General features: G+C 35.4%; 1 protein-coding gene across 2 annotated transcripts in view; it reads left to right on the forward strand.

The window, feature by feature from the left end:
• The window catches only part of Drep2 (DNA fragmentation factor-related protein 2), a 228,130-nt gene extending 217,824 nt beyond the window's left edge, over positions 1 to 10,306 (forward strand). Inside the window, exon 4 of one of the 2 annotated variants that reach the window (XM_090373086.1) lies at positions 9,160 to 10,306. In XM_090373086.1, the coding sequence (XP_090229212.1) occupies positions 9,160 to 10,091 (932 nt within the window). In that variant the 3' untranslated portion in view covers positions 10,092 to 10,306. Of the gene's footprint in view, positions 1 to 9,028 lie in introns of both variants that reach the window. The other variant, XM_090373087.1, reaches the window with a different exon arrangement.
• Positions 10,307 to 14,998: the final 4,692 nt, after the last annotated feature.

Consider the following 14,998-nt stretch of genomic DNA (forward strand, 5'->3'; position numbering starts at 1 on the left):
TTTCAGGAACGGCTGGGGGTCATGAAACAAGTAAATACATGGGCTGTATTAGAGTAACTAAGAGTAAGAACAGGTGCATGTATATTTGCATGTACACCAATGCTAGGAGTATAGTAAATAAACTTGATGAATTTGAAGTGCTGGTTAAGACATCCAAGGCAGATATTGTTGCGATATCAGAGACATGGTGCCACTCAGATATAAGGGATGCAGAATTGGAATTTGGGGAATACAATGTGTACATAAAGGATAGGAAGGGAGGAGGGGTTATGCTGTTAGTTAAGAAAGACATAAAATCTAAGGAAGTGCATCCAGTTGACATAGATAGACAGTGCAATGTTGAGTCGGTTTGGTGTGACATAAGCATTGGGAGATCAAAATTGAGAGTAGGAGTGTGGTATACGCCTAATGACTGATGAGTATAATAAGAAACTGTACAGGGAAATAGAGTGGGCCAGCAAATCAGAGTGTCATATAATGGGGGATTTTAACTTCCCAGATATAGACTGGAACTTGTGGGTTGGTCACTCACACACTAGCAAGGCTTTTGTGGATTTATTGGATGATTGTTTTCTATAGCAGCATGTTAGAGAGGCAACAAGAGGGAGTAACACTCTTGATATGATTATCAGCAGCCATTATTCATGCAGGAAGAATTTACAGATAAAGGAACCACTAGGTGGCAGTGATCACAGTGTGCTGAAGTGGAATTTACTTAAAGATGCAACTACCATCAGGGGTAAAGGGAAGGGTTTTTGCTTTTGTAAAGATGACTACAGAGATGTCAGAGAGTTTTTTACAGTGCGACCAACTGATGATGTTAGTTACCAACAGCAAATTCTAAATGGGAAGCATTCAAGGAAGTAATTTTGGAAGCTACTAGGCTTTTTGTTCCAAGTAATACTTCTCTAGGTTTAGGCACAAATAGATGTCAGATAAACTAATGAGACTCATGGCAGTGAAGAATAATGCATGGGTTGTACATAAATTGTCAGGCAACACAGAAGCTTATGGTGGATAGAAGCTAGTCTGTAATCAAGTCACAAAAGAAGTTAGACAAGCAAAGGCAGATTATGAAAAATCTTTGGCAAAGGATACAAAGACTTCTTTACTTATATTAATTCTAAAAGGAAGTGATGAATCAGATTGGTCCACTTGATATCAATGGTTTGACTGTAGATGATCATTCTCAGATACTTTCCGAACTAAATGAGTATTATTGCATCTACATTCACACATGAGGAGTTATTCAGGGAGGGGTAGGCCAGAGGTTTATCAAACTCTAACAGGGAGTAAAATGATTTTGTAATAACCGAGAGCAAAGTGGAAAAGAAATTGCTGAAGTTAAACCTAAGAAAGGCACTTCGGGTGAATGGGATCTATCCAGTTATATTAAAGGAGGCAGCAAACAAAGTAAACAAACCTTTAGCCATAACTATGAGAGCGTCTTTGGATTCCTGGGAAGTCTCTGTTGACTGGAGAGGCACAAATGTATCTCCAATTCACAAAGTGTGACACATGTAATTACAGACCTGTTAGTTTGACTTCTGTTCTCGGGAAAATGATGGAGTTACTGGTTAAAGAAGCGTTGCAGGATCATTTAGACAAGACTGCAGCAATAATTCAAACACAGCATGGGTTTGTCAAGGGGGAAGCCTTGTCTGACCAATTTGATTGGATACTATGATGTGGTCACAAAGAACTGGATGCAAGAAATAATTTTAATATCATATACTTGGATTTTAGGAAAGCTTTTGATACTGTTACACATGGAAGACTACTGTACAAATTGGTGTAGTATGACCTTAAGGGCAAGTTGCTACAATGGATAAAAGGATGGTTGAGTGGGAGAAGACAGAGGCTGGTAATCAGTGCGTACTGCTCTATGTGGACTAATGTTATTAGTGATGTCCCTCAGGGTTCGGTGTTGGGTCCATTGTTGTTTGTATATTTATCAATGATATTGATGAAGGTATATCAAGTTTAATGTCAAAGTTTGCAGATGGTACAAAGGTTGGCAGGGTAGTTAATAACAGTAATGACAGTATGCTGCTATAAAAGGTTCTGGAAAATTTGGGTAGATGGGCTGATAAGTGGCAACTGAAGTTTAACATCGACAAATGCAAAGTACTGCATATGGGTAGTAGTAACCCGAGAGAAATGTACCCACTATGTGGTGGTTTCATTCTCCACTTACACTCAGGGTAGTGGAGAATGAAAGAGACCTGGGAGTAATGTGCACTGAGAAATAAAGTTTTCTGAGCAGTACAGACAGGCTTGCAGAGTAGGTCATGGGGTGTGGTCTTGTCAGTGATATAGATTAATTTTATGAGCAGGGATAAGGAGGTGATTATCCCCTTGTATAAGCAAAGGTCAGGCCATTCCTCGAGTACTGCATACAGGTCTGGAAGCCTGATTTTAAGAAGGATGTAGGGTTGCTAGAACAAGTACAGAGAAGGGCAACAAGACTTGTGAAGGGAACAAAGGGGGGGGGTGCTCTTATGAAGAAAGGCTTAAGTTCTGCAAATTGCTTCTGGAGACTAGGCACCTGAGAGGCGATCTGATTGAGGTGTATAAGGCCTTAAATGGATTGAGCAGGCTCAATGCTGATGGGATTCTTCCTCTTGCTCAGATTACAAACCTGAAGGGGCATAGATTCAAACTGAGGAAAGACAGTTGTAGAATAGATGTGCAGAAGTTTGCCTTTAGCCAGTGGATAGTAGATTGCTGGAACAAACTTCCATGTGTTGTTGTGGAAGTTTATAGGTTAAATAAATTTAAGGCAGAACTAGACAAACATTTGGAATGAATGGATAAGTGAAATGGAAAGGGGTGGTTTTTTTTTTTTTTTGTTTTTTTTTTGGCTGATGCTGTATAAGCTTTCTTTCTTGTATGTGTGCCAATGCTAATCTAGACAGGATATAGATGCTACTAGCTTTTTGTAACAACTAAGAGGTAAGATTAAAGCTTTAGACCAAAATGGATATCAGATGAACTGATGGAACTAGTGGCAGAGAAAAAATATGCATGGAATGCTTGTAAATTTTCATTAGAATACAGAAACCTGCAGTTGGTATAAACTAGTCTTTAGTCAAGTCAGAAAGTGGGTTGGGCAGGCTTAGGCAGATTATAAGAAGTTTCTGGTAAAGAATGTAAAGAAAAAATAGCAGAGACTTCTGTACTTATGCAAATATTAGAAGGAAAGGGATGAATCACATCGTTTCACTAGATATGAATGGTATGTAACTGTTGATGATCTGCTCAGGTTATTGCTGACCACCTGAGATATTTTGCATTTACATTTACACATGACGAATTTTTTAGGGATGGTGATGCCAGAAGTATATTATATTAGAGGGAGCTAAATGATTTAGTGATAATTGAAAGGAAAGTAGAAGAGAAATTGTTAAAGATAAATGATAAGGCACCTGAGGTGGTGGTAAGAGAGGCAGCAGAGCAGGTCAGCAATCCTTTAGCCATAATTATGAGAGCATCTTTGGGTTCAGAGAAGTTCCCTATGGACTGTAGATGTGTGAATGTAGCCCCAGTTCACAAAAGAGGATTGAAGTGTGAAGTTAGTAATTACAGACCTGTAAGCTTGACTTCTGCTTAAGAAAAATAATAGTCACTGATTAAAAAAAGTAACAGGACCATCTACACAGGAATGCGGTTATATGACAATTACAGCATAGATTTTTTAGGGGTGATATTGTCTTATTAATCTGATTGGATACTATGATGCATTAACAAATAAATTTGACTATATATATATATATATATACTTAGATTTCAGGAAAACTTTTGATAATGTTGCACATAAAAGATTGCTTTACAAATTACAGCAGTGTGGCATTAGGAAAAGTTATTACTATGGATAAATGTTTGAGTGGTTATCAATGGGCACTGCTCTTATTCTACTAATGTTGATAGCAGTGTCGGCCCACCGGATTCAGTGCTCAGCCCATTGTTATTTTTGATCAGACTATACTTACTGTAACTAGATCTAGAAAAATTAGGCAGAGGGGAATGTGAGAAGTGGAAATTTGAGTTTAATACTAAAGTGCAAGGTGCTGTTTATGGGTAGCAGTAATTGCAGAATAACATCCCAACTCTGTTCCCATCAGGTTCATTTTGTTCATTTAGTTCTCCACTATCTATATTGTGGTGGAGAACAAAATGAACTAGATTTGTTCCTAAGTTTTTGTTATTGATATCCAGGAATTTTGGCAGCTGGAAGAGGTAATTATCCCATTTTATAAGGCTATTGTTAGGCCACATCTTGAGTATTGCATATGGGTGTGAAAACTTCATTTTAGGAAGTGTGTGGAGCTGTTGGAATGGGTGCAAGGTAGGGCAATGGGAATTAATAAGGGCAACAAAAGGGGTGCTCTTACCAAAGAAAGCTTAATTTCTGTAAATTGCAGTTTCTGGAAACTAGGAACCTCATGTGGGGTTTAAATATAAGTTTAAATTGATAAAGGATGATTACAGAATAGATTTGTAAAAATTTGCTTTCAGGCAGTGGGTTGCTGATTGTTGGAAGAAACTTCCATTTGGTGTTGTGGAAGTAGATAATTTGCATAAATTTAAAGAGCTAAACAGATTATTAGAGGAAGTGCATGGGTAATGTGTGAATTTTTTTTTATGATAAGCTTGCTTTCTTGCATCATTTGCTACTACTAATATTATTAAAACAAGGGAAGAGGATTTTATTCAGGAGTGTAATTTTTTGAGTTGACAAGGTAGCACAGATGTCTTCAGTTGGAAGTGTGTTATTCTCAAATTTGAAATTTGTGAACAAGTATTTAGTACTTTTCAGTGTGACTGATGATTAAAAAAGCAATTGAAGCAATACCAATTCAGTCATTTTCAGTATGAGAGCCTATTTTGGAAGAAGTAAGAATCTATGTACAATGATCCTTTTGGAACTGACAAGTGTAGAAGGAAACTTAAAATATAACAAATTATCTATAGTCGTGCTTGGCATTTTAACAGTTCCTCAGAGAAATACTGTGTGAAAAGATATTCAGCCAGGTTAAAAAAACAAAACAAAAATTCATTTGAGATGGTCACTTTCCAATGAAACTTTGGGAATTCTTTTTACACCCACATCTAGACAGCTGTTATAAACAAAACTTTGACTCAACATTTTTCAAGAGGACATAGTCTGCAACATATCTTCCTTGAAGCAGTCATCAGTTGGTGGTGGTGTCTAGCAAATCCACAGACAGAAAAATCATAGGTGGACTATACCATATTGTTAAACAATCCTTTGAGTCCTAATATAAAATATGTGTTTTCAGTGAAATTTAATTTCTAATCTGAAATCTGTATTAAAAAAAAAAAAAAAAAAAAAAAAAAACTGCTTTTCCTCCAGGTTATTATTTTTTTTTTTTTCCTGGTAAAAATTTCAAAATGTCCTGCTTTTCAAAAAACAAAGCTTGTCACTGTAGTATAACTGTAACTGCCAAGGAACCTTCTGATGGTGATTCTGCTCCATTGTTTTTCCTCCTCCTTCCCCATCTCACTATCCTAACATAGTTTTTATTATTTTTTATTTTTTGCAAAAAAAAAAAAAAAAAAATTGAGAACTATGGTTAGCTTTGCTGTTAAAATCAGAAGTTGAAAAAATTCTGTAAATTTCTGCTTATTTTTGTTCTTGCACTAGTTAATGAATTGGCCATCTTGTCTGTATTGTATAAAATACATTGAACATGCAAAATGATGGGTAGATGGGCTGAGAAGTGGCAACTGAAGTTTAACATTAACAAATGCAAAGTATTGAATATGGGTAGCAGTAACCTCAGAGAAATGTACCAAGTATGTGGTGTTACACTCAAGGTAGTAGAGAATGAAAGAGACCTTGGGGTAATTGTGCAGTCAGATATGAAGTTTTCTGATCAGTGCTGACAGAGTAGGTCATGGGACCTTGTCAATGATATACAGGAATTTTGCTAGCAGGGATAAGGAGGTGATTATTCCCTTGTATAAAGCAATGGTCAGGGGATAATCACCTCCTTATCCCTGCTGGCAAAATTCTTGTATATCATTGACAAGATCCCACGCCCTTCTCTGTACTCGTTCTAGCAACTCTACATCCTTCCTAAAATGAAGCATCCAGACCTGTATGCAGTATGAGTACAGAGAAGGGCAACGAGACTGGTAAAGGGAACAAAGGGGTGCTCTTATGAAGAAAAGCTTAAGTTCTGCAAATTGCAGCTTCTGGAGACTAGGCAATTGCGAGGCGATTTGATTGAGGTGTATAAGGCCTTGAATGGATTGAGCAGGCTTAATGCTGAGGGGATTCTTCCTCTTGCTCAGATTGTTTGTTATCTGGTTTTTAGGAGCATTATCAACTAAGGACACGTTGCTCCAGGGATATGCAGTGGTCATTCCCTGACCTTTCCGCATTCTCCGTATTTGGTGGTCACGGGCTCGAACCCCGGTCTAATCAAGAAGCGTGTGCTATGCACTGCTGCTCCTGCCGACCTGGTTATGGAGGTGCCAGATTACAAACCTGAGGGGGGCATAGATTCAAACTGAAGAAAGACAGTTGTAGAATAGATATGCGGAAGTTTGCCTTTAGCTAGCGGGTAGTTGATTGTTGGAACAAAGTTCCATATGTTGTTGTGGAAGTTGATAAGTTAAATAAATTCAAGGCAGAACTAGACAACCATTTGGAATGAATGGATCAGTGAAATGGGAAGGGTTTTTTTTTTTTTTTTGCTGATGCTGTATAAGCTTGTTTTCTTGCATCATGTGCCTCTGCTAATGATACATTATGTATCACAGTGTGCTTAATTTGTGTTAGGTACGTTGTAATTTTGTACTCCCCCCCCCATGTATGTGTGATATAAAAGCTGCTTGATTTATCATTGTCCTTAAGTGAGATGCCAAAGAAGTCTGTAACCTTTAAGAACACACACGATTTTCTGTGTATTGTAAATTTGGGAAAGGTAATACGTTTTCATTTCAGTTTCTCGTGTCGGGAAGCACAATATGATCAGATCTTTATGAACAAAGAAACATAAGAACAATGTGCAGGATATACAAATAAATGCAAAGATAGATATATCATTACAAAGTGAAGATAACAGGGTCCAGTCATCTGGGCCCTGTATCAAAAAAAAAAAAAAAAAAAAAAAAGGAGCAAAAAGAACAACTTTTATGTGTGAACCCTGAACATTTTGTTTCTGCTCTCTGCTGTATTGTCCATTAATTCCTCCAATCAGCATATGGTAACAGACATAATATCCAGTGCTTCAATTACAATATGTGGTATAATATATGGTATTCATTTGTTGATTGGCTATCACATATTGGTATTCATTTGTTGATTGGCTATCACAAATTGGTATTCATTTGTTGATCGGCAGACCCGAGGTTTTCCCCATTAGCCTACTTAGCCATAATATGGTATGTAAAAAAAAATAGCAATAAGTGCCAGTTTTCTGTTGGTCCGATTTTAATGAAATTTGGGATGACTTGACAAATCTTTCTAAAAGAGCCAAATGTGAAATTTAATGAAAATTCATCTACTGGGTATAGAGTTATTTAATTTAGACAGATATGGTAAAGAAAGTAGGCACTTTACAAACATATATGCGAGATGCCTAAAAATTGCACATCAATAAAATTTAATTTTAAGTCCAAAGCTTGCATTTAAAAAGAATTCCTGGGGTGAAGGTAAAGAAAGCCAACATGAGAACCACAGCAAACTACTAGGAAACTTGCTGGACAAACTACTAGTTTCCAGCTACCGCAGTATCTCCCTGCATTCTCGGGTAAACAGATGGTGCGTGTTATCAGTATCAGCAGTAGAAGCTGAGAACAATAAGTTGATTGATACATAGGCATGACAGACGATAACATCATGGCATTAAGTGATTCATTGACATTATGATACGTATATATATAAAGAATCTTTCTTTCTTTTTCTATTATTTCATAACCTACCCTAACCTTAAAAAAGTACAAAGAAATCAGTAGTATTGATTTTTTTTAATACAGAAAATACTTATGAACTCCAATCTATTTTTAATAATGAGAAAAAACTAATTACATCATCTGTCATGTCTACATGTCAATCAGTATATCATTCTCGACTTCTACTGCTGCTACCAATACTACGCATCATCTGTTTACCGAGAATGCAGGAAGAAATTTTGGTAGCTGCAAACCAGTTTCCCCCAGTTAGTTTCTGAAGTTTGCTGTGGTTCTTGTGTTGGCTTTCTCTATTTTAGCCTCTCCTGGTTTTCCTCTTCCATTTTTTTCTGCTAAAAATTATATTTAAAGATAAAGATGAAAATCTTTGGCTTTCCAAAAGTCAGCAGTAATGACACAGATTTTTTTTTATGGTTTTTTTTTTTTTTTTTTTACATTTATGATATAAATTATTTCTTATATGTTAATTTAAGCTGTTTTCTAGATTAGAACTCTCAATATATAGAAAATTTGTTGCCTGTTTGCATTTCTCTTATCATACTTGATATGTAATGTGAATCAGATATAATTTTCTATTATTATGCTAAATTCCTTTATAAAAATAACTGGTGGCACTGTGAAAAAAACCTTTTATGAACCAAATTGTGTATTATTTGATTATCTTTGCATCCCTGGCTTAAAAAAATATTTATATATGACAAGAACTAAATTTTTACAATTATTATTGAAATATTTTATGGCATCATTATTTGTGATGAAATGCATGAATTTGGCTTCCCCTCCCCCACCCTAGGTTGAATATATTTATGGTTTCCTTTAAATTTAAAAACTTTTTTTTAACCAGCTAATGCATCAAAGTGCATGGCTTAAATTATATTGCTCATATTCAATATATTGTTTTATTATACACAAGCTTGCTAATCTATGCCATTTTATTTTTTAATTAAATTTTGTTTATTTTATTTTTATTTTATTTATTTTTATTTTTTTATTTTTTGCAGTCTGCTTTTTTGAACCCATTTGATTTTCTTTCAAGCATGAATTATCTGTTAATTTTTTTTAAACCACCTTTTCTTTATTTGAGGTCCTGCTTCTTTTGGTTCTGGTTCCTGAGTCAGCAGTACTATAAACATATGCTGATGCACAAAAGATTTATTGGGGTGATAATCAACATAATACATAGTGCAGTTTGTCCTTCTCCTTTCCTGTGTGCAGCCATCACAGCCATTCCTCGCATTGTTTGTGATGCTATCAACAGTATGGAGTTGATTGACAAGCAGCCTTCGTGGAAAATAATGGACAACAAAGGTCGGGTTACAGTAGTCCTACACTGGGATCAGAGGGATATACGCCGGCCACCTGATGGTAGAGGACGCCCCTCAAGACCAGAAGCCATATGGAGGGTAGAAGTAGTATCCCAAGAAGTCCAGACTGCTGACACTGCCACTGCAACGGATGCCTCCGTTTCCCGAGCACCTCGTGCCAAACTAACCCTTGAAGGCTTGGGCCCAAGGCCTCCCTCTCGTATGTTGCAACAAACTGCAGGAGAAAATCAGGAGGATAAAGAAGTAAGTCCTGACCATGATCATTCCCTTTGTGACTTCCATTGTTCCACTCTACATGAGAAAGGTGCTCAAATCCAGGTAAATAAGTCCGTTGCTACCTCGCCCATTCAGGAAGTGCCAGAAGGGGGAGCTGCCGTTGTTGTTGCTGCTGCTGCCACCACCACCACTTCAGTTGTTGCTGGTCCCAGTGGAATTGCCACACAGAAGAAGGGAGCTGCCAAAGGCCACGTACGCTTCATGGATGTCACCCATGAAGCCAAGATTCCTGCACAAGATGAATCCGAGTCGGACACCGAGAACACAGCTAATGAAGAGGAGCAGCTGTCTGAGCGGTACCTGCTATTGGTAGATCAGTTGTCTCTGGAACAGAATCGACACCTTAGTGTCAAGGATATTGGGATTATCTTGGAACGCTTGAGTTCCAAAATTGTTGATGTTGATCGGTTAGAGCGTGAGAGAGAAAGCACTGATGTACACAATTGGACAATCAAAGCCACTATTCGGGGGGAGGTGTTGCGGGAAATAGGAGTCATCTATAATGGACAATATTATGGTATTATGGAACATCCAGGGTATTTTTGATGTGTGGCCCTTAAAGATAGCTTATAAAATTATTCTTTGCCAAGTCCCTGACCTGCATCAGGATATTCAGCATTGACATACAAAAAAGGCTATATAGATGGTGCAGTAGGATGCTAACAGCCCATGTTAGAGACACCTTAATTATAATAAATGGCTCAACAGGTTACTGCCAGTTTGTTGAAGCAAGGGTAAATAATTCATGGTTTTTGAATAGATAACTACATTTAATGGGCACCACTGTAAGTTTGTGTTAAGGATGCCATGTCAATATATTATAGTAGCATCCTAGTGAAAGTTTAAGGTTTTTACTTGTCTGGTTTTTTAGATGGAATGTTCCTAAGGTAGGTTTTATGGCAATGTACCATCTTTAAGTTTTTGCAAGATTTTGGTACTATCTGAATGGTCAGCCTTGTTATGTATAGCACAAGGATAGAGGTCAGGGACAGCCCTTAAGGCCCAGACTCTATCATCACTTTTAACACTGCCATGACATTGGTCTTCTGGTGCAGTTGCCCTTACTCCCTGTTCTGAGTTGAGGGTATTTGCTCTTAAGCTGGATGAACTATGAAAGATGAAATAAATGAATAGTCAAACAACTTTAGTAGCCTTGTTCCCTTGTGAAAGAGCACAAGTTTGAAATATTGTTACGTTTGTGTTTTGATGAACAGGGAATTTTGCCATGTTCTCTATGACTGTACATACTTGTACATAGTAATTAACATCATGCATTGTAGATAGATTTTAGTGTTGTTTTGCAACAGGCTAAGGCACCCTCAGGAGCCTTGTTGAAGTAACTGTTGCTGCTGTTGCAGCTAAAAGGCTTATCCTTTCCATAGTGGAGTCTTCCCATGCCTTGTACACACAGTATAGGTGGGCACAGTCTCCTTCACTCAGGGTGGGAAGATTCCATCCACATCTGTTGCAGCCTTGGTCAACTGTGGGTGGGAAGAGAAAGCCTGTTTATTGCACATGACTGTAACTTACAAATCAGTATGCTTTTAGTCTATGCAGGGCTGTGGTTCAGGTGTTGTGTTACCTGCCGAGAATGCTGCTGTGTATTGCATCAAATTTCTTGGTTGAACTTGTGAGTTTTGCCTTCATTATTAATATGCCACAGCCCTTTTGATTGTGACATTTGTATGTATTATGGTCTTAATGACCAGAGTTATTATTTGGTGTTTTATAAGTGTATCTGTATTTGTTGCTATTTGAACATTAGTAACTCAGGTAGCTTAAGTCTCCATTTTTGTGATGAGTCATACGGTCAGACTTTGAAAATTTTAGACTTCTGCTATTGGTTGTATGTGGCTAAAACTGTTGTATTTATACTGTTCATTCAGAATTAGTTTTTGAACTGAAGCATGTATCTTTGAAACTGTCTTTACCATAGTAGTAATTGTTTACAGATTGCAAGTAACTTGTTCTGTGTTAGTTAATCCATTTAGATAATTGTTGCAGTCCCTGATTTTACACTGGGGCATTTGCTTTCATATATTTTTTCATGTAGTAAAGCATTTTTTCTTTATATGTGTGTGCGTGTGTGTGTGCGTGCGCAGTCTCTTAATGACAAAGAGGAGTATTGGTAACTCAATTCTGATCATTGAACTTGTTGCTGGCTCTTACGGCTCCCACTGAAATTGGGAAAATTTAATTGTTAATTCATTAAATAAATTATTGTACATTATTCACTCTGTCTCAAACCACAGGAAATGTATTTTAACACTAATATTTATGTTACTTGTTTCCATTGAGAACAGGCAATGTATTTTAACAGTTGTATAAAAATGTTAAATAACAATTTATTATTCAATCTTTATAAATTATTACCTTTCTGACAATTTTTTATTTTATTTTTTTTTTTTCACTTTTTAAGAAAATATTTTTGGTTAATATGATGTTAAGATTGATAATGATCAAAATTTGTCATGTTGTTTATATATATATATATATATATATATATATACACCCAGCATTACTGTAGCTTTTTCCAGTTATTCTTGTATGTGTATGTATTTTAAATAGAATATAGAAATTGTGAATTGTTTACATAGGGAAAAAAAATACCATTCAGGTTTTAAAATGATTTCAATTGTCTGCATGGAAATATAATTCTTTTATTATATTAAATTTGTGCATAGATGCATATATTTTATACTGACAGCTTTGTGTTGCTTATACCTTGTACTCAGTCCTTCCAAAATTAGAAATGCTCCTGGAAAGAAAAAGGGGAAAAAACAAACAAACAAAAAACTTGGTGCTAGTGTGGCTTTACCTGCCAGTCCTCTTTACATAGAAAAAAAAAATTCCAATGACATAGTGTGATATAACATCCAAAGAAGCATATAAAATACTCTTTTTCCTCTTAAAGGATACAACTGAATTTGCTCACCTGGTTATCATATCGCTCCCTGTGACAGGTTCAATGAGAGAGAGATAACTTTTAACTTGCAGCTTCTTGTCACAGAGGGTGCTCAAATATACTCTTAACATGGTACCTGAAGTCAGTGAAATAGTAGTTCTGCAAAGTGCTCCAGAAATTGTATGATTTAAAAAAATTACTTGATGAAATTTGTCTTTAATTGGCTGTAGTCTTAGGAACTTGATAGTTTGAAAAATACAGAAGAAAAAAAAAACAACTTAAAATTACCTGTATTCTTTTTTAATATATAAATATAATATATATATATATATATGTATATATATGTATATTATACACACGTATATACAAATGTATAGGAATGTCCTTTGCAGCCTTTTCATACCTTTATACTAAAGAATGTTGGTCACTGTTCTCTACATGCAGTGTTGCATATATAAATAAATATATCTGATGTAATATTTCTGCCTGCAAGGGATTTGCCATGGAGGTGAAAAAAAAAAGAAAAAAAAAACTAATTTGTATGTGTGATAATGTTGGGAAGAGTGTAACTATGTCATGGTATAAATGTTATACTCCTTTTGTAGTCTAAAGTTTGCAACTTACTAAAAGCAATTACAGGTGTTTTTGTTTTAAATAAGTTTCATAATAGACTATAAAAGCCTTCTTGGGAGGATGTTTATAACATTTAGATATCATGGGCCTACACTCGAATATAAGTAGCCTTCTCCAGACTATAATTTGTGTGCCTGCCTATATGTGTGCATAATATGTGTGAAAGAGATGGAGTGAGTGAGAGATAGATAGAGAGAGAGAAAGAATATATATATATATATTTGTTATACATGCATATCTATGCATGTGTATGATTTGTGTATGTATGTGTGTGTGTGCAAAGTTAACTGCATTTTGTTATATATCCATATGTTTGTTCCACTTTAATTTTATTGCAGTTGTTTTTGATCCTTAAAGTGTTTATATATTTGATATTTATTTTTCATTAAATTTCAACTGTTACTTAATTTATAAATGTTTTAATAAAACTGTTAGTGTGAATATATAAAATCTAAGTAAAATGTTACTTTTCTTTTTCATTTCAACAACCCAGATGATGAATAATGTATTATAGTGTTGAGATAATAGAGTAGACATCTAAATAAATGTATACATTAACCTGTATACTGTATTTGTAGGTTAAAATCATCATGTAATTTAACTACTTGCTGTTGATTCATTTTGCACTTGTCAGAAACCATGCAAGCTGCCATTTATCTTACCTGTACTAAACAGCTTATCACTAGCCATGCAGCTGTCATTCTAATGTAACATTTTATAGTAGGTTTTCAATCTTCTGCTGTAGGAGAAGATTGGTAAATTCAAGTATGAGAATATTTCACATGTAGATCATTCGTGTGAAACCTTTGGTGTAATTTCAGCAAAGGGTAGTTAAAGGTAGTTTGCTTATCTTTAATTGTGAAAAGTTTATACCAAGGGATCCTTTCACTGACACTGCTAAAGGGCTTTTGTTCTGTAAACCCATGTCAGTACATTTATGTGCCAATGTTGGTGCTTGTTCTCAGCCCTCTCAACACCATAGCTATGGAATATTGAGGAAAGGACTATATTGTACACACCCTTAGTGTGGTAATGTTTGTTGGTGGCTTTCCCTATGAAGCCCTAAGTAATGTGAAATATTTTCCTGCTAACTTGTTGGAATTATACTGCCAGAGAGTGGCTTTGAGGCAAACCATGTTTTGAATTACTAATAAAGTCTAAAGACCAAAGCTCACAATGGAATAGTGAGCCTGATTGCATGTTCATTCTTTTAACAGCCTTAGAAAAAAAAAAAAAAAAGTGATGCATTAAAGAATATTGTTTCTCATGTCAGGATTTATGCTTTCATTATTTCATATATATGTGAATTTGAATATCAAAGTATACAGTCACATTTCTTTTTAGTTGTGTTTACGATATTTACTGAATTTTTTTTCTTAAGTTCACCACTGTGTTGAAAGTATATTTTTGTAATATCATTTTAAAAATTATGTTTTTTTATTAATTTCATACACAGTTTTTGCGGAATTCCTTATCATCAGAAGTGGAATATCAAAAGAGGAAAGGACAAAAAAGTATTAAAAAATAAAATAAAATAAAATAACCAGGGGTTTAACATTTTCTGATATGTCCAAGCTGTATTTGGCATACCATCAAGTGAAATGTATTAAAAAAGCCTTTGTTAAGAGAATGTAAAGCATTTGGAAAAGAAATTGGAATGAAGCATATATGAAGAATTAACAAAGCATTCATTGTTTGCATCAGGTAGTTTAATAATGGAGGCAAAAAGAAGTGGTAAAAAAACTTGGAGGTGTCCACCACAAAATTAAAATGATGAATGGTGCAAAAGGTAATGGTTACTAATATATGTGCTCATTACTATGTATATATAATGTACAGTACTGTTAATTTTTTAGACAACACAAAAGTATTTTAGAGGGTTAGGAACATATATTATTTAAATATACATCTCTAT

Source organism: Mastigoproctus giganteus, chromosome 5, assembly GCF_048544385.1.
Source record: "Mastigoproctus giganteus isolate SK-2022 chromosome 5, ASM4854438v1, whole genome shotgun sequence".
NCBI lineage: Eukaryota > Metazoa > Arthropoda > Arachnida > Uropygi > Thelyphonidae > Mastigoproctus > Mastigoproctus giganteus.